The 20948-nt window shown below is 37.9% G+C and overlaps 10 protein-coding genes across 10 annotated transcripts; 5 read left to right on the top strand and 5 right to left on the bottom strand.

The window, feature by feature from the left end:
* Positions 1-260: 260 nt before the first annotated feature.
* Positions 261-585, bottom strand: B0P05DRAFT_566384 (uncharacterized protein; the record flags this gene model as incomplete). Its single annotated transcript, XM_051581054.1, has 2 exons — positions 261-310; positions 356-585. Coding segments are annotated over 2 exons (255 nt in total), but the record flags the coding sequence as incomplete, so codon positions are not given.
* Positions 586-1567: 982 nt separating this feature from the next.
* B0P05DRAFT_576382 (uncharacterized protein) lies at positions 1568-2985 on the bottom strand (the record flags this gene model as incomplete). The annotated part of the gene is made up of 10 exons (XM_051581696.1): positions 1568-1629; positions 1669-1784; positions 1834-1836; positions 1938-2123; positions 2171-2246; positions 2296-2380; positions 2409-2432; positions 2696-2823; positions 2879-2902; positions 2958-2985. The coding sequence occupies 10 exons, from the start codon at positions 2983-2985 to the stop codon at positions 1568-1570; spliced, it is 732 nt and encodes a 243-aa protein (XP_051429113.1).
* Positions 2986-5567: 2582 nt separating this feature from the next.
* B0P05DRAFT_592726 (uncharacterized protein) lies at positions 5568-7178 on the bottom strand (the record flags this gene model as incomplete). The annotated part of the gene is made up of 5 exons (XM_051583023.1): positions 5568-6116; positions 6182-6221; positions 6311-6843; positions 6900-7095; positions 7156-7178. 5 exons carry the CDS (start codon positions 7176-7178, stop codon positions 5568-5570), a joined length of 1341 nt encoding a protein of 446 aa, XP_051429112.1.
* Positions 7179-7734: 556 nt separating this feature from the next.
* Positions 7735-8353, bottom strand: B0P05DRAFT_365567 (uncharacterized protein). Its single transcript, XM_051573637.1, has one exon. It carries the CDS (start codon positions 8232-8234, stop codon positions 8076-8078), a length of 159 nt encoding a protein of 52 aa, XP_051429111.1. The 5' UTR covers positions 8235-8353; the 3' UTR covers positions 7735-8075.
* A 153-nt stretch (positions 8354-8506) lies between these two features.
* Positions 8507-12101, top strand: B0P05DRAFT_481806 (Metalloenzyme, LuxS/M16 peptidase-like protein; the record flags this gene model as incomplete). The annotated part of the gene is made up of 9 exons (XM_051575197.1): positions 8507-8719; positions 8773-8878; positions 8922-9299; positions 9378-9580; positions 9639-9804; positions 9854-10242; positions 10294-10544; positions 10597-10699; positions 10743-12101. The coding sequence occupies 9 exons, from the start codon at positions 8507-8509 to the stop codon at positions 12099-12101; spliced, it is 3168 nt and encodes a 1055-aa protein (XP_051429110.1).
* Positions 12102-12201: 100 nt separating this feature from the next.
* On the top strand, positions 12202-14086 carry B0P05DRAFT_566362 (uncharacterized protein). The gene is made up of 6 exons (XM_051581053.1): positions 12202-12379; positions 12423-12461; positions 12512-12576; positions 12628-13317; positions 13363-13676; positions 13718-14086. The coding sequence occupies exons 1-6, from the start codon at positions 12219-12221 to the stop codon at positions 13880-13882; spliced, it is 1434 nt and encodes a 477-aa protein (XP_051429109.1). The 5' UTR covers positions 12202-12218; the 3' UTR covers positions 13883-14086.
* A 73-nt stretch (positions 14087-14159) lies between these two features.
* Positions 14160-15242, top strand: B0P05DRAFT_592723 (uncharacterized protein; the record flags this gene model as incomplete). The annotated part of the gene is made up of 5 exons (XM_051583022.1): positions 14160-14387; positions 14432-14462; positions 14506-14536; positions 14587-14668; positions 14715-15242. The coding sequence occupies 5 exons, from the start codon at positions 14160-14162 to the stop codon at positions 15240-15242; spliced, it is 900 nt and encodes a 299-aa protein (XP_051429108.1).
* A 40-nt stretch (positions 15243-15282) lies between these two features.
* B0P05DRAFT_576378 (uncharacterized protein) lies at positions 15283-16146 on the bottom strand (the record flags this gene model as incomplete). The annotated part of the gene is made up of 1 exon (XM_051581695.1): positions 15283-16146. The coding sequence occupies one exon, from the start codon at positions 16144-16146 to the stop codon at positions 15283-15285; it is 864 nt and encodes a 287-aa protein (XP_051429107.1).
* Positions 16147-16373: 227 nt separating this feature from the next.
* Positions 16374-18687, top strand: B0P05DRAFT_566354 (T-complex protein 1 zeta subunit). Its single transcript, XM_051581052.1, has 5 exons — positions 16374-16438; positions 16487-16627; positions 16723-16786; positions 16842-17036; positions 17103-18687. Coding segments are annotated over exons 1-5 (1623 nt in total). The 5' UTR covers positions 16374-16436; the 3' UTR covers positions 18324-18687.
* A 294-nt stretch (positions 18688-18981) lies between these two features.
* Positions 18982-20944, top strand: B0P05DRAFT_566351 (uncharacterized protein). The gene is made up of 3 exons (XM_051581051.1): positions 18982-19030; positions 19117-19933; positions 19979-20944. Exons 2-3 carry the CDS (start codon positions 19120-19122, stop codon positions 20818-20820), a joined length of 1656 nt encoding a protein of 551 aa, XP_051429105.1. The 5' UTR covers positions 18982-19030; positions 19117-19119; the 3' UTR covers positions 20821-20944.
* Positions 20945-20948: the final 4 nt, after the last annotated feature.

Here is a 20948-nt window from a genome sequence, read left to right as displayed (position 1 = left end):
AAATACAAAATAGAGCCAGGAATAGAACCAGAAGAGTAAAACCATAGAAAGAGAGCCTTGATGAACCAGGAAACAAGTAACTAGAATGACGATTAAAAAAAAAAGCTTTCAAGCATATATAACTTACCAAAAGACCAAAGCCATCATGCTACCCTCTAATGTGCTGATTTTCATAGCCCACGCGGCTCTGCGTAGTTCAGAGCCGAATGAACCGGCCCAAACTGGCCCTGCGTAGTTCAGGGCCGAATGGATGCCATCGCCGACAAGAAGAGGGCATTTGGAACATCACTGTACGGAAACAAGTGGTTCCCTATAAGAGAGTCAGTAAACGTGTCTTTTAGAATAATTATCTTACCTCCTTGATGGATGAGAAGAGGCTAGTAAATTTGCATACGAGGCCAAGAGAGTAGAAGAGTAAAGTAAGGTAGAGTAGGTCTTGTAGTAGAGCAAAAGTGGTCTTGAGGCCTTAAGGTAGCGTAGCTTTTGATTAAAAGAGTAGAGTAGATGATAAGTAAAAGGAAGAAAGAAAAGAAAAAAGACAAGGCTGCGCCATTTCTTTTTTATAGACGTTCTTTGCTCTTTTTTACTTTCAAGCCAATTAACAAAAAAAAAAAAAAAAAAAAAAAGGAGGGGAAGAGAACATAATCATACTGATATCATTGTTTATATTGAGAGAATACAGTCCAAGTATTCCTTTTATTTTTTAGACCTCTACTTTTTGTTCTTTAAAGAGGTATACATAGATAGCAATTTATTTCCTTGTTGTATTCAAATATGAGCAAAGAAAAGTTAATCTTCAAGAGGGCATTACGCGTTTTAAAGAGATAGACAATACGATGTGTATCACTGTTCAATTGCATAACACAAACAAAACAAACCAATAAAAAGAAATCTTTTACTGCTTTCTAACCTAAGAAAAGCTTATATTTAATCAGTTGTTGTTTGCCATTTGATAAATAGAAAGATGATGAATAATTATCACTTTTATTGCTAGCGCTATTTTATCAAGGCCTTCAAATGGAAAAAAGGGGGGATTTTTTTTAGCTTATTCAATCTCAGCAGACGTGAGTGGATTTAATCCATTAATTTTATTTAAGACTGTTTTTGCCAATAACTAAAGATGAATAGACAACGCGCAAGCACAAGATCTAGTCAACCACAAGCACTGACTGTAAAACAAGAAAAAGACAACTATTACTTACATTAAAGACACCAGACAAAACCTTCTTCAGTCCAAAAAAAGAAAAGAAAAACAAGAGAAACAAACACTAAGCTTGAGGAATGCCTGGAGATCAAACCAACACTGAGCATGACAGTAAGACAAAAAGAAAAAAAAACCTAAAGCTTTGGCTAATCAACACCACAATGCTTGTAGAGTATACACAAGAGAGGGCTTTTTATAGCTTCTTTGGAAACGATAAAACATGAACTAAACGAACAGCATAAACGGAGAAAAGCACCTAATCTATCTGTAAATACAACACAAAGACAACAAAAAAGAAAAGTACAAGTTAGAAGGAGAGGGGAGACACTAGTAAAAAAAACACAGCACAAACATATTGTGGATCTAATCAGGGTGATCAAACCTAACTAAATCCTCTTCTTGCTTCAATAAGAGCTGATCAGACCCTTAAACAGAAACAAGAAGACTCAAAGAAGGAAACGCACACCATGAAGACCTGTTGAAGCCTTGAACAAACACCTTGGAAGGCCAAAGAGGACCAGAGCTAGGAAAACCAGTCTTGAAAGTCCAGTGATACTTGTACAAAAGACCTTGCAGATACCTAGAAAACCAATGTAAGTAGAGTAAACCTTCGCCATCTAGAAACTTACGGACTAAAGTAGAGCATTATCAGAGAGAAACAGTTTTGAGGTATCGGTACGTTTTGATGGATAGCCTTGAAGGCGCCTAGGGAACCAGCTTGAGTAGAACAGACCTTGTGATCGTGGAACTTGCTAACCACAACCAAGCACAACCAAGCATAACCAAGCATAACCAAGCACAACCAAGCATAACCAAGCACGACCAAGCACGACCAAGGGCAACCAAGCACAACCAAGCACAACCATGAAGAGACGATCGAGAGCCAGCAGTAAACTTGGACAGATAGCCTTGCAGATACCTACAGAATACGGTGAGTAGTGCAAAGCTTGTTGTTTTGGAACTCACTGACCAAAGTAGAGCACAACCGTAGAGGGAAAGTCTTGAATCAGCAGTACGCCTTGCTTGATCACCTTGTAGAAACCTAGAAAAGCCAACTTGAGTAGAACAACCTTTGTCATCTTGAAACTAACCGACCAAAAGAAGCACAGCCATACAGAGAGTGTAGGAGAGAGTCTTGAACCTACTGTTTGTCTTGATGGATGACCTTTCAGCCACCTAAGAAACCAGCTTGAGTGGAACAAACCTTGAGAAGTTGAGGCTCACTAGCCTAAAGAAACACAGCCAGTGTACCTTGATGGATACCTGTGGGAAAAAAAATCGTAAGTAGGGTATGCATTCTCATTTGAAACTTATCTATGGAAGGAGAGCATAACCACAGAGAAACACCAGTGTACTGTGGATTTGATTAGGATGATCAAGCCTAACCAAACCCTCTTCTTGCCTGCACAAGAGCTGATCAGACTCTCAAACAGACAAGGCTGAAGGAAGCAGACGGCATTGCGAAGATCTGTTGAGTCCTTCAATGGATACCTTGAAACACTTGAAAGAACCAGAATCAAAGGGAGACAGTCTTGCACCAGTAACACACCATGATGACCAACCTTGGAGACGCCTTAGACACCACCATAAGTAGAGTATACCTAGGGATCTTGAGCTTGCTAACCATAACAGGGTAGAACCAGGGAGAGAGTCAGTCTTGGACCAGTAACAGACCTTGATGACCAGCCTTGCAAACACCTAAACAAAAGGACTTTAGTGTATTATACTTTTAACACCATTGGAAGATACTTACTAGATATCCACTGAGCCATGAGAGCCATTCTTGATTGACCTTGAGACTTGCTGAGTAACCTTGGAGACACCTGAGAGAAAGCCTTGTCGATAGAGAAAGACCAGTTTCAGCCTAGAAAGTGACACCATGCCTTCTTTTTCCCCTTTGTGTATACAAGTACCCCGAAGTACAAGTATTTGCAGTAGTTTGAAGACAGCTCGTCTTCTGTCTTTGTATGTATGAATGCTGCTGCGCATTCTTTTTTTCCCTTTGTAACAAGGTCAAGGACGCATTCCCGTTAAATAACAGGAACAACAGACCACCGGAACTTAATCCAAGCGGACCCTAGTCTTCCAAGTAGAACTGGGATATCACTATCATTCAATTAAGAACAAAGGTGATATACACAATACAACGGCACAAGTACCCCAAAGTACAAGTATTTTCAGTAGTTTGAAGATAGCTCGTCTTCTGTCTTTGTATGTGAATGCTACTGCGCATTCTTTTTTTTTCCCTTTGTGTATACAAGTACCCCGAAGTACAAGTATTTGCAGTAGTTTGAACAAGCTGACCAGACTTGAACAAATGCATCTCTTTTCTGAACAAGAGCTAACCACTCTCTTGTCTTTGTATGTGTGAATGCTACTGCTCATTCTTTTTTTCCCTTTGTATGTACAAGTACCCCGAAGTACAAGTATTTGCAGTAGTTTGAACAAGCTGACCAGACTTGAACAAATGCATCTCTTTTCTGAACAAGAGCTAGCCACTCTCTTGAACAGAGTATTAGGCAACGGTAAACCCAATCTTGAGACAAAAGATAGCTCGCCTTCTATCTTTGTATGTATGAATGCTACTGCGCATTCTTTTTTTCCCTTTGTGTATACAAGTACCCCGAAGTACAAGTATTTGCAGTAGTTTGAACAAGCTGACCAGACTTGAACAAATGCATCTCTTTTCTGAACAAGAGCTAGCCACTCTCTTGAACAGAGTATTAGGCAACGCTAAACCCAATCTTGAGACAAAAGATAGCTCGTCTTCTATCTTTGTATGTATGAATGCTACTATAGAAGGCGGACACTACGCATTCTTTTTTCCCTTTGTATATACAAGTACCCCGGAGTACAAGTATCTATGTATTGAGAATCAGTAAACCCAAAAACCTGATCTCTGCAGCCAGTTAGTACGTACGTGTATAAACAATCGCTAGGGACAATAGCTTTTGGTTACACAAGTCTTAGTATAACGTCATATCTAAACAGCGCCAAAAAAGCAAAACACTGAACAGACACAGCTACACGGCTGGAAGGTAGCACTCTTTTAGCTCCATAGGATAGCTAAACAAGAGTTTGAGTACCCTGAGCAATATGGTCTTTATTTTGACAACAATGTAAAAATAAAAGACAAGGGTTTGAAAAAGAAAAAAATTTTTCTGGAAATAAAAATACCATATTCGAAGTCCGGTGGCTTAGCCAATCAATCTGTTGCCTTGGACACTTTAAGAGATTGGCCACTTTAAGAGATGCATGAACAAATGGCCTTTGTGTTATTTTCTTATCAGATGCTAAAAGCACCTAACACCACCCTCTTGTCTTGTGAACAGGTTACAGTCTCCAACTGTATTTCTACAGAAAGTAAGTTAAATGAAATAAATAACAAGCCTAAATTCGAAACAAGTCTGTTTCAATAAAGTTTTAACCTTTGCTAGGCTACGGTAAATTTTAACTTTCAGCTATGGTTCAGCTACTTCGCTGTGGCCTTAAATTGAGTGGGTACTGTAACAGAAAAATTTCAAGTTGTGTAGCGGAAGTCCTTCATCTTCGGTTTTGTTGTGTAACTCAATAAGATGTCTAAACATGTTGACTTCACCCAGTTCGTCTATAGTATCAGCTCTCAGTAAGCTATATTCTCTCTTACTGATTTTGGTAACATGAGTATTCATAGTATTGAATCGAAAAAAAAAATTGTTGTAAAGGCTCATGACTATGACCCGAAGGTATCTATCATTATATCCATTGACCATTGTATCTTTAATTCCCAGTTACTGTTGAGCTTTTGACAAGATGTCAGATCTGACAATAAAATCATGTAAACGATTTAGATGTAATATTACAATCCATTAAGAATATTTCGCACTTTATCTTTGTTTTCGCTAACTAAATAAATAAATTGATTCTCAAAGATCCCTTTCTGCTATACATATAAAATAGTACCTCAAACTTGTAAAAAAGAGACATTTTATTACTCTCATAACTGCTCTAAGTGTTGACCATTAACTTATTACCCAAAGAGCAATTTAAACCAGACGTTATGGTATTGTGGAAAGCTAGTTTATCATCATATCAATACAAGCTGTATACGCGGAAAGCAATCGAGACATTTTTTTATTTTTACTGTGGATATCTTTTTCTCTTCTTATTCATCGTCGTCGTCATCCATAAGTGGGGGGAGCCACAATTCCTTACACCAGTTTAGTGTGCTGCAGTTTTTTTCAGTTTTTGGGCATTTTTTGTTCTTCGCGATTACTGATATTTTTGCTGCTTTCAGTAGACCATCTTTCTCAACGATCATAGCCTTCATATCCAAGCAAAATTTCTTTAGTATAAACAAATTTTTCAGCAACTCGGAAATCCCTCACTCTTTCATTTCCTTTAGTGATAAAGGGATAGACATACTACAGACATCTTTAAGTATATAAAGGTTGCGTGATTCAAGATAAAGACCATAGACATAGCAGGTCGTGCTAGTTACAACACAGAGAGGCATTTGTAAATTTTTGACTTTTTCTTGAGTGATACCTGGAAAATTTTCAACAAGCTCGTTTAAATGAATCTTTGAGGATATTACGGCTTTCAAGAGATCTTTATAATATTTGCTTTCAGTTTCTTTCTTGGCAAACTCAGCGTTACCAACATCAAGTGCCTCCTTATGGCTATCATCCGAGAGGTTGATTAATCGTAGGTCCATTCTGGCAAGAGTTCCATTTTTAATCGAGAAAGATGATATAGTATCACCCCAATGAGCCATTACACCTGAAGAATGAAATACGGTTTCAATAAGATAACCCCAAAGCTTGATGATATAATCTTGTTCTGATAGGAAGCTTTGTGCCTTTTCAGTGAAGACTTCAGGCGAATAGAGATGCACTTTTAGGATATATTGATATACGTCACGAACAATATCCTCTTGGTCAGGAATATGTCAATCTCTTCAGAATGAATAGATGAAGCGAGCATAAGATCTATTACAACTACTGTATCTGTATTCTGGTCAGTTAGCCATGAATATCTGTACGTGATAATAAAGTCTGATACTTATTTGTAATATGTATATAGATTCTATATGCTCACAACACTTCTCTTTCGTTTTCTTAATACTTGATTCGGTGCAGGGATCTTCGCAAGAATTTTCGATGTTCGTTTTCATTGAGTAACAACAACTCTTCATACTTTTGGATTGTGTTTAAATTGACTATATTTTGAACAGGTACAAACCTATTTTGACAGGCTTGTGATGCTTCTTCTGGGAGTTGCGAGAGTCGGCTACCTGCTGTAGTGTCCGTCATATCGAGAATACCATTCATACCTAGAGTAACAAAATATCTGCTTTTTCTATCCAATGTTTGAGAATTGCTTGCCAGTGTGCCAATAAAACTACCAATAGAGGAGCTCAAGCCAGGGACGAAAACACCATCGACCTCGTTGACAACAATTCTTTGGCGGGAAGGCTGAGAAAAATGTTCGCTACTTTGTTTTCTTTTTAACTTTTGTGCGATTAAGGGTTTAAATTGGCTAGAAGAGGGATCAGAATTGATAAATTTGATCTTCTGGTAGGCCTTGAGAGAATGGTGTCGATTTTCGTGATTCAATAATACATCCCAAAACTCCTCAACTGATCTATTTGAAAGAATCTAGTTTGATTGCTTGTTGATGAGATTACAAGACGTGGCTTTGTGTTGATACTTACTGAAAATTCTGCTTCTGAGACTGCATTTGCCCATCTTGAATAGAGAGGATCGTCCGAGCTTTTAGCAAGTGTTACAATAGCAATGTAGTCATTCATGGCTTTATCTCGATTCTGATAGGAATAGTCTCCTGCAACAAAAAACCTGGGAAGCCCATTGTTCTCTTCGTAGTTATTCTCAAGCCATTCAGCGGCGTTCCTACCACTTACATTAGCTCACATTGTAAATATTGACCTATATCACGCGTTTTTCACTTACCATAAAACATTGCTAGCAGACATGTTTTTTTCAAAAGAAAAAGAGAAATAAGGCTTTTATTGGCTGTCCAGTACCCACTTTTGCATTTAATTTTTACGCATTTTCTCTTTTTTTTTGGAGAAGCTATTGAAAAAATAATAACAATAATAATAACAATAACAATAATAACAATAATAATAATAACAATCTTCAACCGTGGTTTTAGATTGTTAATAACTTCTCTTTTCAAACAGGCCATTGATAGATCTAACAATCCTCTATTTGAATAGCTATCCTGAAAATCTTACAACTGTTCATACAGTCAACCTAGCCCAATTGTTTCTCAAGTTGATGTTAAATCCAGCCTCATCAATAAAGACGCAGCTCTTAGTGTAATCCAGATCTGAGTCTTTCCACTTCATGAACCACTCGTATCTTGTTTGCAAATTATTTTTAGAGTTTCTTGCCTTAGGGTCGAAGGTTGGCTTCTTGATTGTAGTGAGCATGTTGTTTCTCAAGTGGTGGTTCATTTGAGACTTTGAGATCTTGAAGTTCTCAAAATGCGATGTCAGGGAGTCAATAATGTCATCAGCACATAGCTGCAAGTCTTTTTTCCTTATTTGCTAAATGTGCTGCTCATGCTAGAGTAAATGAATTAAGGTTGACCTGAATTCCTTTGCGACTTTTTGTAAGCAGCTTCCCCGGGTTTCTCATAGTATTTTCACCAAAGCATAGCATTACGAGGGTCTATTCCGAGATCCTTTGCATGTAAAGCCACTTTTCCTTTCTCCATAGGACCTTCGATCATTTGGTTGATGAACACCTCTCTGGTCTGGTCATTATAGTCTTTGTAGACGCCATTGTCAATTGGCTTGATAACTTCTACAACTTTTTTTTTATCATATCTTTTGCTGTAGTTTCTTTCTCTGCTGGTTTGAGACTCAAGAAGTAGGACTTTGGCTCGTTATGGTTTCGAGTACTGCGTTTGGATCACTAACTTCGGTCAGCACGCCTTCCATCGGATCAAAAACTCTTTCTCCATATTCGTTATAGACATTCTCGTGTCCATCTTTATAAAAAAAAAATGTGTTATTTATCATGCTAGTCAGTTATAAGAGTGAAAAGAAAGAATCAAAGCCTTTTACATCATAGCCGACAATAAGTAACACCAATCTGATTTTGTCCAAAAAGACAAACATAAAATTTTGAAAACAAACAAAATTTACCAGCTGCACTGTATATGTTACGAAGTTACTCAAGTCAATCAAGAGGCAAATCATTTGAACAAAATTTAGTTACTTTGTGTGACTCTATTATTTTTTGAACTATCATTGCGCTACTCTCCCCCTTTCCTCTCCTTTTTTTTTTAATTATGGTCTCTGCTATTTCTTTAAATGATACAGACTGGAAAAAGAATCAATATTTTTCAGTATACACTAAACCTTTAGAGAAATCAGACAGTGACAGTAGAGAGTATCGTCTGATCCAACTTGCTAATCAACTTCAAGTCTTGTTGATCCAAGATCCAGAAACAGATCGTGCAAGTGCTGCGCTCGATGTTCATGTTGGAAGCCATAGTGATCCTGTAAGACATGAAATAAATGTTATATCGTTATTTATTTCATATATAAAAATTAGGAACAACTTCAAGGCTTGGCTCATTTTTGTGAACATTTGTTGTTTATGGGAACTAAAAAGTATCCTAAAGAAAACGATTACTATAGTTACTTGTCAGAACATTCAGGTACAACATTGGTTTTCTTGGAAACATGCACTTACAGAACTAGGCCATGCAAATGCATATACAGGAACAGAAAACACAAACTATTTTTTCGAAGTGGGTCACCAATGGCTAGAAGGTGCATTGGATCGCTTCTCGCATTTCTTTATCGACCCTTTATTCTCCAAGAGTTGCACAGAGCGAGAGATTCGAGCAGTGGATTCAGAACATAAAAAGAACCTACAGTCAGATTGTTGGCGAATCGCTCAAGTAGAGAAAAGTCTGAGTAGTCCTCATCACCCATGGCATTTATTTCAAATAGGCAATTTGGAAACATTAATGGACACTCCAAAGAAGCTTGGATTAGATATTCGACAAGAATTGCTTAAATTTCATGAAACTTACTACTCGGCCAATATCATGAAATTGGTTGTCATTGGAAGAGGTAAAAAAAAAGGGAGAGAGAGAGAAAGAGTCTCTATTAACATGACAATTGACTTCATTTTTTTTTTTTTTTTTGAAGAATCTTTGGATCAATTGACCGAATGGGTGGTTGATAAATTCTCTAGTGTGGCAAATAAGGATATTGCTGTCCCTTCATTTCCTGGTCATCCATTGACTAAAAATGAACTCATGAAACAGATTTTTGTTAAGCCTGTCAAGAAGACTCGTACTTTAGACATCACTTTTCCTTTTCCAGACCAAAAGCCTTACTGTGAAAGCCAGGTAAACTTAAAAATGAGCATTCGCTTCCATTTGCTTATTTTTTTTTTTTTGGTTTTAGCCTGCGCATTATATCTCACATTTGACAGGCCATGAAGGCCCTGGATCTGTTCTTTCCTTTCTTAAAAAAAAGAATTGGGCTACTTATCTAAATTCTGGCATGTGTCTTGATGGCATTGGATACGGATTCTTTCATGTCAGTGTAGATTTAACAGAACAAGGCCTAGGTAAAGATCAAACAAATCAAAATGGATTGTACTGAACGTCCTTTTCTAGCTCATTATGAAGATGTTGTGATGGCTATTTTCGAGTACTTTGAGCTTATCAAAGAAGCAGGTGTCAAAAAGTGGATTTTTGACGAAATCAAATCATTAGCAGAGATTGAATTCAGGTTTTCAGAGAAATGTTCACCTTCGCAATACACCTCGTTTTTGTCTGCTCAGATGCAAGAAGGTCTGCCACCTCAATGGACCATCAGTGGCTCTGCATTGTTACGAAAATACGATCCTGTTATTATTGAACAACACATGTCTTTACTTCGACCTGATAATTTTAGATTGACATTAGCTTCTCAAGAGTTTCCAGAAGGTGTACAATGCACTCGGGTTGAAAAATGGTATTCAACAGAATATGAAGCATTGCCATTAAGCGAGCAATTGATGGCTGTAAGTTGAAGTCTGTTTTTTATTCTTTTCTCTCATTGTTTCCTTTGATAGAAATTGAAATATGTCTCCAAGAATCCAGAATTTACATTACCTGCTATCAATGAATTTATTCCTTCAAAACTTGATATAGACCGTGTCGTAGTTGAGAATAGAAAGACACAGCCTGAATTGATTCAAGATACACCTATGAATAGAATTTGGTACAAAAAAGATGATACATTTTGGATACCCAAGACAAATGTATGGATCTTGTTTAAGAACCCATTGACTTATGCTTCTCCTTATTATTCAGTCTTGACGGAGTAGGTATCCATGTAGAAAGAGAATGCCTTTTAACTTTTCTTTTGTATACAGTTTGTATATTAGTCTATTGATGGATTCATTATCAGAATACTCTTATAATGCCGAGGTAGCAGGCTTATCCTATTACCTTAGTCAAGATACAAAAGGGATTTCAGTAAGTTGAAAAAAGGATGCATGATGGTATTTACGAAAATTAGCTTTATATAGGTGGATACAGTGATAAGCTGCCTTTGCTGTTGGAAAAAGTGATTGATAAAATGAAGCATATGCGTATTGAGCCCCATCGTTTCAGTATATTCAAAGACGAAATCACCCGTGCCTATGAAAACTTTTCTTTAGAAGCACCTTTTCAACACTCTATTTACTACATGGGCTCTCTTTTTCATCAAAACATTTGGACTTACAACGAACATTTGTCTGAAATCAAGCATATCAGCGTACAAGACGTACAGGCATTCATTCCTTCCATCTTGGGCAGTCTCCATATTGAAGGTTTAGTCCATGGATCATTAGAAAAAGAACAAGCGATTCGAATGTTTGCTTCCATTCAAACCATGTTGCAACCTCGTCCTTTGACACCGAACCAATTTTTGGGTGAGCGTGCCACTGTTGTACCTCAAGGCCATCAATACGTATATTCTTTAAACGTCACTGACCTTGAAGAAGTCAATTCGGCTATCAGTCATTATTCACAAATCTGTAGTGTCAAAAATATTCCCTTACGAAACAGGCTGAATTTGGTTGCTCAAATAGCTCAGGAACCTTGTTTCAATCAGCTTCGTACGCGCGAACAATTAGGCTATATGGTCTTTAGTGGTAGCAAGCGTTACTTGGATATGTTGGCTTTCCGTGTGCTGATCCAAAGCGAACGGGATCCTGTCTATCTTGAGAACCGCGTCTTGGAATTTTTAGAATCACTAAGGACAATCATTGCTGATATGAATGAAGCAGACTATCAATCTCAAGTAGACTCATTAATAGCAGAACGACAAGAAAAGTTTCAAAACCTGTATGAAGAAGGACAAAAGTACTGGATTGAAATCGAATCAGGCTATTATGAATTTGATGATATTCAAAAAGATGTCAAGGAACTGGGCTTAATTACACAAGCATCTCTGTTGGAGTTTTACGACCAGTTCATCATGCCTAGTGCTCCTCAAAACAGTACAGTCTCTGTCCATATGTTATCTCAAAAGACACCATTGGCTGTAGAAGAACTCAATGTTGAACTACTTTACCCTGTATTGACCTACTTGGGATTGATAGACAAAACCATGTCTGAAGGTGATTTCAAGGCATTAATTGCTGACCATGCAGCTCACACCGAGTCCGAGCTAAGAAGCTGTCTAGTGGATGTGCTTGAATTATCAGAAACAAATATAGACCAAGTTGTTTATAAAATCAAACAAGGCCCAAGTGAACTCTCTAAGCGTGACCACACCAAGCTGCCCGAGAATTATAGAGCTATTGTAGATCCTGTTCAATTCAAACGTAGTATGCCTTTATCTGCTGCTGCTGTATCATGTTATCCTTTTACAACTCTATCATGTATCTAATAAAGCTTTCTTTTTTCTTTATCAGCATTTAACCGCCGTTTCAAACAAAAGTGTTTTATAAACGACTTTTATTTTTTTTTTTATTTCTTTTTTCTCTCTCTCTTTCTCTTTTTTGTTATGAGTGTACCTAATTTTCCTCTATTTAACAACATTGTTCACTATGCCAATAAAGAAAACAACATTGCTATTGACGATGTACGCATGAACAAAAGTTTTTCATACAATGAATTAATTCATGCTGTTGCACAACTTCGACTTGAACTATTAAATGGCAAAAGGTAATTCCGAATCCATCGACATCATATTGAACTTTTTTCTTAGTTCACTTGAGCAAGACCGTATTGCTATTTTGTGTCCAAGGTGAACAAACATATGTTTCCATAGATAATACTAAATGTTGAACTGTATAGTGGGTTTCCTTATGTCGTTTCTTTACTTGCTATTTGGGCAGCGGGTGGTATTGCTGTCCCTATTTGTATGTCAAGACCCCCCTTTTTTTTCTTTTAAAACTGACATATAATTTTAGGCACAACGCATCCTGCCCCTGAACAAGTCTATACATTACAAGACTCACAAGCTTCTTTTATCATTGGACACCCTGTCTTTGCTGACCGTCTTCAAGAAATCGCAACCACGACACAACTTGCTTATACAATCAAAGACGACCCTGCCTTTATCGCTCTTGCTCAAGATAACTCGAGTCTTTCGTTGATCGATGCTGACTTTAATGCAAGTGCTTTGATTATTTATACAAGTGGTACCACAGGTAAACCCAAAGGCGCTGTATCCACTCACTGTGTGATTGATGCACAAGCCTCTGTCCTTGTGAAAGCATGGTACTGGACTTCACAAGACCGTATTCATCACATCCTGCCATTGCATCATATCCACGGTATTGTGAATGCTTTGATCTGTGCTCTGTATGCAGGTGCCACAGTGGAAATGCATCAGAAATTCGATACAACCCAAGTATGGTCAAGATGGACAAACCCCGAATTGCCTCGGTTGTCTATCTTTATGTCTGTGCCTACTGTCTATGCTAAATTGCAACAGTATTTTAAAGCACAAGATAAGGAGAAACAGACAGAGTTGACAAAGGCTTGTAAGCAATTTCGGTTTATGGTTTCGGGATCTGCTTCGTTGCCTACTTCTTTGCGTAATGATTGGCGTAAATTAAGTGGTGGACAAGTTTTACTGGAACGTTATGGCATGACAGGTAATGCGTAATTCTTTCCATCTAACTCTGCTGACGTACATGTAGAAATTGGGATGGCATTAAGTCAAGAATATGTGATTTGGGAAAGAGTGCAAGGGACTGTCGGTATGCCTTTACCTGGTGTACAAGTCCGTATTATTTCTTCAGAAACAAATGAAGATGTGACAGAACAAAGACAAGTGCCTGGTATGTTACAAATCAAGGGCCCTACTGTCTTTAAAGAGTACTGGCAAAGACCTGAAGCGACCAAAAAAGAATTTACGGAGGATGGATGGTTTATTACGGGTGATGTGGCTCAACGCATTGGTCATCGTGGCTATTATCAAATCATGGGTAGAAACAGCATTGATATTATCAAGGTAAGCCTATGACATTATCTTCTCGTACTTACAAAACCTAGACGGGTGGTGAAAAAGTATCAGCCCTTGAGATTGAAAGAGAATTGTTATCTGCTAATTTAGGTATTCAAGATGTAGCTGTTGTAGGTGTACCTGACCCTGAATGGGGTCAAAAAGTAGCTGCTGTGGTTGTATTAGAACAAGGAAAGGTAAAGCTATCCTCATGATAAAAAGAAAAAAACGAATGACTTAATCTCAGCAGGAACTTGATTTATTAACCATGAGAAATACTTTGAAAAAACAACTGGCTGTTTATAAAGTCCCTGCTCTATTAAAAATTGTGTCTGAATTACCCAAGAATGCAATGGGAAAAGTGACCAAGAAAGATGTAGTTGCTTTATTTTAGAATTAAAAAAGAATGTTGTCCCTCCTTTTTTTCTCTTTCTCTCTTTTATGTATTCTTTATTGAAATTATCCGTCTTTTTGATTTTGTCTCATCATGTTATGCTTTCTCAGCAGTGCCTGAGTATTTCAAGGCCCAAGAATAATTATGCATTTGCTTTGGCATCTGTGAGTGACTCGCCTGCTGCAGCATGTTATTTTGAATGTGGAGCACAAATCGTGACACAATCCATCAATCGTGGTGATATGGCACAATTGACATTATTTGATAGTGAAGCACAAGATTTGATTTCTTCTGGGTTCTTGCAAGTGGGACAAACTTATCTTTTGGTAAATCATGTATTGTATTTTCAATGAACTTATAGATGATATAGAATCATTTGGGCATGAACGATGCTGATGGAGGTAAAGTATGGTATAAAATAACACTTGTTAAACTCTTGTTCAGGCAATGGTCTGGGTTGTATGGAAATAGTAGCGTAAGTCCATGGTTAGATAAAAGTAGGCAATGAACTGTTCGGTTTCTTAGAGAAAACAATATCCATCATTACCCTTTATCTCATAAGATATGCTCTCAAGCCAATGTTGCTATTTGTGGATTTTATGGTGATGTAAGTATGTACCATGATATAAGGCATTCATTCTTTGTCACTATAGCAATCCATTCCAGTCCGTCCTTCTTCTTCCACTTCTGCTTCTTTAATAAGGACTAGCACAACCAATTCTATTATCACTGAAAGACCTCGTCAAACAAGTACTCGTTCTGTTTCATCTACCGTAGTTACTCCTCGAGTTATTCCCTCCGTTGTTCCCTCCGTTGTTCCCTCCGTTGTTCCCTCCGTTGTTCCCTCCGTTGTTCCCTCCGTTGTTCCCTCCGTTGTTTCCTCGCAACAACAATTTACTCTGAATGGTCAGCACTATTACATTGTAAACAAGACTGGTAATACTCTCAGTGAAGCAATAGCTGCCTGTAAAGACGTAAAAGCCAAATTAAGTGATATCACCACAAGCAATCATAAACAAATTGCTGCTGAACTCTTAACATTACGCGGCAGAGATAGATTGATTATTGGATCATGGAATGGAGACAACTATAAGCTCAGTGGGAATGAATGTCTGATTATCAACAACGGTATCTACCCAGGCACTTGTGCAGAAGCCTCTGCTGTTCTATGCAAAGCATAATCGTTTATTTAAATGGTATCATCAAGATTAAGTTATCTGTTTACTTGGTTATCTGTTTCTCTAGACTTGATATTTTATCCAATAAACTCATGTATCTGTCTTCATTGGCTTGTGTCTTATTGGTCAGTCGCTCACACATGTCAACATAGCGCATATTCATTCGTGTCATGGATTCATAGTTGTCTTTAATCATCTGTATTTGTGCTTCTTGTCTGTTCATTGATTGTTCCATAAACATTTGCTGTGTGTCTAGTAAATGCTTGATCACAGAATGTCCTTCCTCTGTCTCTTCTCGTTTACGTTTATGAGATTGAACACTATCTTCATCATAGTCTAATGCATTCTCAGGCACAGGTAAATGGCTCAAATAGAGATCCATGTATTGGAAATGGTTCCAGTAAGAAACAACAGGCAGAGGTTGTTGAAGACCTGATTGACGGTGTTGCATCATCAGACAGGCACGTTCTGCATTGTATTTAGCCAACAACTGATCCCATTTCTGCTTTATGTCAGGTAGTGTACGTTGATCTGATGTGATGCTTGTGTATTCGGTGGTTAGGATTGTCCAGGCCGCTTTGGACTTGTGCGTGTCTTCACTGGAGAGACCACTGTAGTGTTTGCGATGAAGTTGAATCAAGACAGCCACATTGGCTTCAGACCAGTATTGATACTTGTATGGACGAGGTTGTGGTTTTACCTTTATCTGATTTTTACCTTGGCAGTTTTTGTCTTTTGATGAAGGAGACGTGTTCACAGGGGGATGTGGTGCAATAGGTGTTGTATTAGTGTTATGAGGCGTAGAAGGACTGACATTGGCAGATGAGGCTGCTTTTCTGTTTCCTTGATTAGCATTCACCATCTTTTCACCATTGAATGTTTGCGCGACAAATATACTGTTTGTCATTATATCTCTACAGGATAAAAAGACACATACACACACACACACACAAAAGAGGGAGAAAACTTTTCTTGACTTGACACTTTGAGTCTCCGATATCGACTATGAAATCCACATAGCCCATTGGCCCAATCAAAATGCTGTCAAGGCCGGAGTTAACAAACACCCCCCTCCTCATCACTTTATGTATGTCAGTCAAGAGAATTTTTTTTTTTATTATTGATCTCTCTTCTTTTTTTTTTTCTTCTTTTTCTCTTCCCATCTTGTTTTTAAAAAGAGAATCATAAAAAGCAATCATGTAAGTATAAAAGAGGAGAAGAAAGTCGAGATGAACGCGTATCATTAGGTCTTCTGCTGCCCTGAAAATGATCAATCCCAACTCGGATGTTGCCCGTCGTGGTCAAGCACTTCAACTGAACATTACAGCTGCGATCGGTTTACAAGAAGTACTTAAATCCAACTTAGGTCCTCGAGGTACTATTAAAATGTAAGCATACCCAAAAAAAAAAAAGAAATGCACAAAAAGGATGACGCGTGATGATGATCATCATCTGGTCTAGATGGAAGCTAATCCTACCTTAGGTTGGTGGATGGTGCTGGTGCTATCAAGCTTACCAAGGACGGTAAAGTCTTGTTGAGTGAAATGGTATGTGAGATGCGTTCTGTTCATCTTGTATTCATAGCACGTTTTTTTAATATAGCAAATTCAACACCCTACAGCCGCCATGATTGCAAAGGCTGCTACTGCACAAGATGAAATCACAGGTGATGGCACTACTTCCATTGTGTTGTATGTTGGTGAACTCTTGAAACAAGCTGAACGTTACATTTCTGAAGGTCTTCATCCTCGTGTCATTACAGAAGGTTATGATTTAGCAAAGAAAGAAGCTTTAAACGTAAGTTCCCTCTCTCTTTTTCTCTCTCATTCGTTTTTTCAAAGAACAAGTACTTACTCTGACTAGTTTTTGGAATCATTCAAGACACCTCAAGCTGAGATTGACCGTGAATTGCTTGTGTCTGTTGCCCGTACTTCGCTTCGTACCAAGGTGCACCGTGCCTTGGCTGATACGTTGACAGAGGCTGTTGTGGATGCTGTCTTGGCCATTCATCGTGAAAATGAGCCTATTGATCTTCATATGGTTGAAATTATGAAGATGCAGCATCGTTCTGAGACAGAATCTAGACTTGTTCGTGGTCTTGTCATGGATCATGGTGCCCGTCACCCTGACATGCCCAAGAAGATCAAGGACGCCTTTGTCTTGACCTTGAATGTCAGTCTTGAATACGAGAAATCAGAAATCAACTCTGGTTTCTTTTATTCTACACCTGAGCAGCGTGACAAGTTGATTGAGAGTGAACGCAAGCATGTTGATGATAAGGTGAGACGATTAGTCGAGTTTAAGAATGAAGTCTGTTCAGGCGAACATGCTGGTCGTGGCTTTGTGATTGTGAACCAAAAGGGCATTGATCCTCTCTCGTTGGATTTGTTGGCTAAGCATGGTATTCTAGCTCTCCGTAGAGCCAAGAGAAGAAACATGGAGCGTCTTCAATTGGTCTGTGGTGGTGTTGCTCAGAACTCAGTAGATGATTTGACACCTGAAGTACTTGGTTTTGCTGGCAATGTCTATGAACAAGTCTTGGGTGAAGAAAAGTTTACTTTTATTGAAGATGTCCAAGATCCTTACAGTGTGACTATCTTGGTCAAGGGTCCTAACCCTCATACGATTGCACAAATCAATGATGCTGTCCGTGATGGTCTTCGTGCTGTCAAGAATGCGATTGAAGATAAATCAGTTGTTGCTGGTGGTGGTGCTTTTGAAGTAGCTCTTGCTCAACATTTAGTTCAATACAAGAAGCAAGTCAAAGGACGTGCCAAGATGGGTGTTCAAGCCTTTGCTGATGCTATGATGGTGATTCCTAAAGTACTTGCTCAAAATGCAGGTTTTGATGCACAAGATGTGATTGTTGCCTTGCAAGATGAACATATGGATGGCCATGTGGTTGGTGTTGATCTAAAGACAGGTGAAACGATGGATCCTAAGCTTGAAGGTGTCTGGAACAATTACCGTGTTCATCGTCATATGCTTCATTCATGTTCTGTTATTGCAAGCAATCTTTTATTGGTTGATGAAATGATGCGTGCAGGCAGAACTTCATTGAAGGGACCTCAAATTGGAGAATAAAATATTTGTATTTTGACAGAAGGGTTACACTTATTTTCTTGACGATAACAAAATCCAAACAGACACATCTCCGATAATACAAGGTGATCATTTAACTATCTGTTGACACACGTGCCTATAGTCATGATACTATATACACTGTATATTCATCTAAGTCTTGTATGTATCCTATCTGGTGTGGAACCCTAAATAAGGTTAAAGTTTCCAAAAGGGAAGAGGAGGGGGGTCTCTTTATATCAGATAATTAATTTATAAAATAAGGGTTCAAATCAACATTTAATTTTTAAAACTCATTTTGATACTCTTTAAAGAACGTGTTTGAATTTCCTATTAATGCCTTGAAACAATATATGATGTATTGGGATGTAGTGCAACATTAACTTATTAAACACAAAATAAATCAATAAAAAAAAAAAAAGAGTCCCTTATACACAGTGTATATTTTGTCTTTTTAAGCTCGTAATATTTAATTTCTTTTTATATAGATATCAATTACTTTAATAGAAAAGTAACACAAAAACAAAGTCATGATAGCGTCAATATATATATACATACACAAGTTGTTGTTATATCACGATCTTATTCTTTCTTGTTAGAGCTCAGCTTATTTTAAAAAAAGTTTTTTTTTTTCTTTTTTTTTTTTTTTTTTTTTCTTTTTCATAGTATAGAATATAAAAATAAAGTGAAAAGAAAGAGAAAAGAGTAGTGTGTGTGAATCATTTTTCTTTTGTATGTTTTATTGACTCTTACATATATAATATATAATATAATATAATATAATATATATATATAGACGATGCATAGATCACCTTCCACTTGTTTGGGTCAATCGACATCCGAGATGCTTCACTTCCATCCTCAAGCAGAAGACATATTAACAGACGAAGACTTGTTAGAACTCTTTCGAGTTGTTAAACAAATCATTCGTAAAAAACCAGACCCAGAACGAATAGCCAAATTGTATTTTTGTATTGTGTATGCTATGGGAGATCATTATCAGTTCTATAAACCTATTCATACAGACCAACTTGTATTTCGAGACGAAACAAGTGCAACATTGGCTGAGGTCCAACTCCCTTCTTCGGTAACATGCTGTCATCCTGACTCTCCTAGCAACCATAACAACAACAATACAGTGGCTGTGCCTCAACGTATTTTATCTGTATCTTACCTGACGAATCCCTCTCCCAGTCCTCAATTGCCTCAAATGAACACTCGTGAAGAAACAAGTACAGATCAATACTCTGTTAGACCCTATACAAACATCAGACCCATCTATCCTTCAAGTCTACAGCCTCCTTGGTCACCTATTGAGCATAGTCCCTCTCATTTAGGCAGATACCCACATTTGAATACCTTAATGAACACGAACAATGAAGTCTTGATAGAACCTAAACAGAGGGGATTTTATTATCAAGATGGAAGAATCTCAAGAGAACCGGCTTTATTACAACGCTTTGCTGAGCAGGGCGTATTGACACAAGCCTCTTTAATGCGAAAAAGAAAAAAGACATTGCATGATACGGATTATCCTTATGAACTCTCTACTTTACCTGCACCCGCCAAGAAACCCAAAATTCCTCATCGTCATGGTGAATTTAAACAAAGACGTAATAGCTTGATATATGTATGTACATACTGACGAGTAACTTTAGGTGATGATATTATCAGTCGTATGCGGACCATTATGATGGCAGACTTGGAACAAAAAGCACAACGATTACCCTCTGACTTTACACTCGCTATCGAAAAAGCAGCACTCCCACCTAACCTCAACCCAGATGAACTCAGTACAGATGAAGCAAGCCAATTACTCGCACCTGCCTTACGTATCCTGACTGAACATTCCAACATGAAGCCTCATTTGGACAACGGCATGAACCAAAACGGTATTTATTACAACAATGACTATTTTAGACTTTACCTGGCCTTTATTCAGTTTCAAGAGATCTTTGCCCAACTGTTTCCGAATGAAGTGATCAAAATGGCTACCCTCTCTTCTTCAGACGATGTCATGTCCCCTAGTATGGCTGAACGAGACAAGGACCGAGAACGGAATGCAAACATGAAGGCTTATCGTGGCTGGATTGAACCATTTTTGACTGAAACTAATTGGGCTGCTTTCAGAAGAAACATCATGGTGGGTGAACGTATCATGCAGCTCACTAAGGTAGTGGGACAAGGTGTCTTGCTCATGACGAAAGAACTCAGTGGTTCTAAACTTCATTTGACGTTTACCAACAATGAATGGGACGAATTCATTCAAGGTCTCTCTGCTGGCTTATGGGACGAGACCATCGACTGGAGTCATGAAGAAGACAATAGTATGAGTGAACAAGACCGAAAAAACGTTCATGGTTCATTATTGGTAAATGAATTGAGACTCAAATTTGCAACTCACTTTTGGTTCACAGAAGAAGGTACTGTCGTGCCACCTGCAGAACGAAAAGCCGCTAGAGCAAGAGAACGTCAACATCAATCTAAATCATCATTATAACAAATCTTTAGTGTACATGTTTAAGAAAGAATTTTATGCCCCTTTTCCCCCTTTTCCTCTCTTTTTATATATTCTAGAAGTATGTATATAATTATAATAACAATAAAAAACTACCAAAAAAAAAAAAA

The sequence above is a fragment of the Gilbertella persicaria genome (genome assembly GCF_025201335.1).
Source record: "Gilbertella persicaria strain CBS 190.32 chromosome Unknown B0P05scaffold_87, whole genome shotgun sequence".
Taxonomy (NCBI): domain Eukaryota; kingdom Fungi; phylum Mucoromycota; class Mucoromycetes; order Mucorales; family Choanephoraceae; genus Gilbertella; species Gilbertella persicaria.
Note: the sequence above shows the minus strand (reverse complement) of the source record. Positions and strands in the feature narration are given on the sequence as shown.

Bases quoted from the DNA above. Each gene is read 5' to 3' on its own strand.
- B0P05DRAFT_566362 (XM_051581053.1), top strand. From the start codon at position 12,219: ATGAGTGTACCTAATTTTCCTCTATTTAACAACATTGTTCACTATGCC. The intron at 12,380-12,422 runs GTAATTCCGAAT...CTTTTTTCTTAG, and splicing joins GAACTATTAAATGGCAAAAG to TTCACTTGAGCAAGACCGTA. The intron at 12,577-12,627 runs GTATGTCAAGAC...ATATAATTTTAG, and splicing joins TGGTATTGCTGTCCCTATTT to GCACAACGCATCCTGCCCCT.
- B0P05DRAFT_365567 (XM_051573637.1), bottom strand. From the start codon at position 8,234: ATGATAAATAACACATTTTTTTTTTATAAAGATGGACACGAGAATGTC.
- B0P05DRAFT_566351 (XM_051581051.1), top strand. From the start codon at position 19,120: ATGCATAGATCACCTTCCACTTGTTTGGGTCAATCGACATCCGAGATG. The intron at 19,934-19,978 runs GTAATAGCTTGA...GAGTAACTTTAG, and splicing joins TGGTGAATTTAAACAAAGAC to GTGATGATATTATCAGTCGT.
- B0P05DRAFT_566354 (XM_051581052.1), top strand. The intron at 16,628-16,722 runs GTAAGCATACCC...ATCCTACCTTAG, and splicing joins CCTCGAGGTACTATTAAAAT to GTTGGTGGATGGTGCTGGTG. The intron at 16,787-16,841 runs GTATGTGAGATG...TTTTTAATATAG, and splicing joins AAGTCTTGTTGAGTGAAATG to CAAATTCAACACCCTACAGC.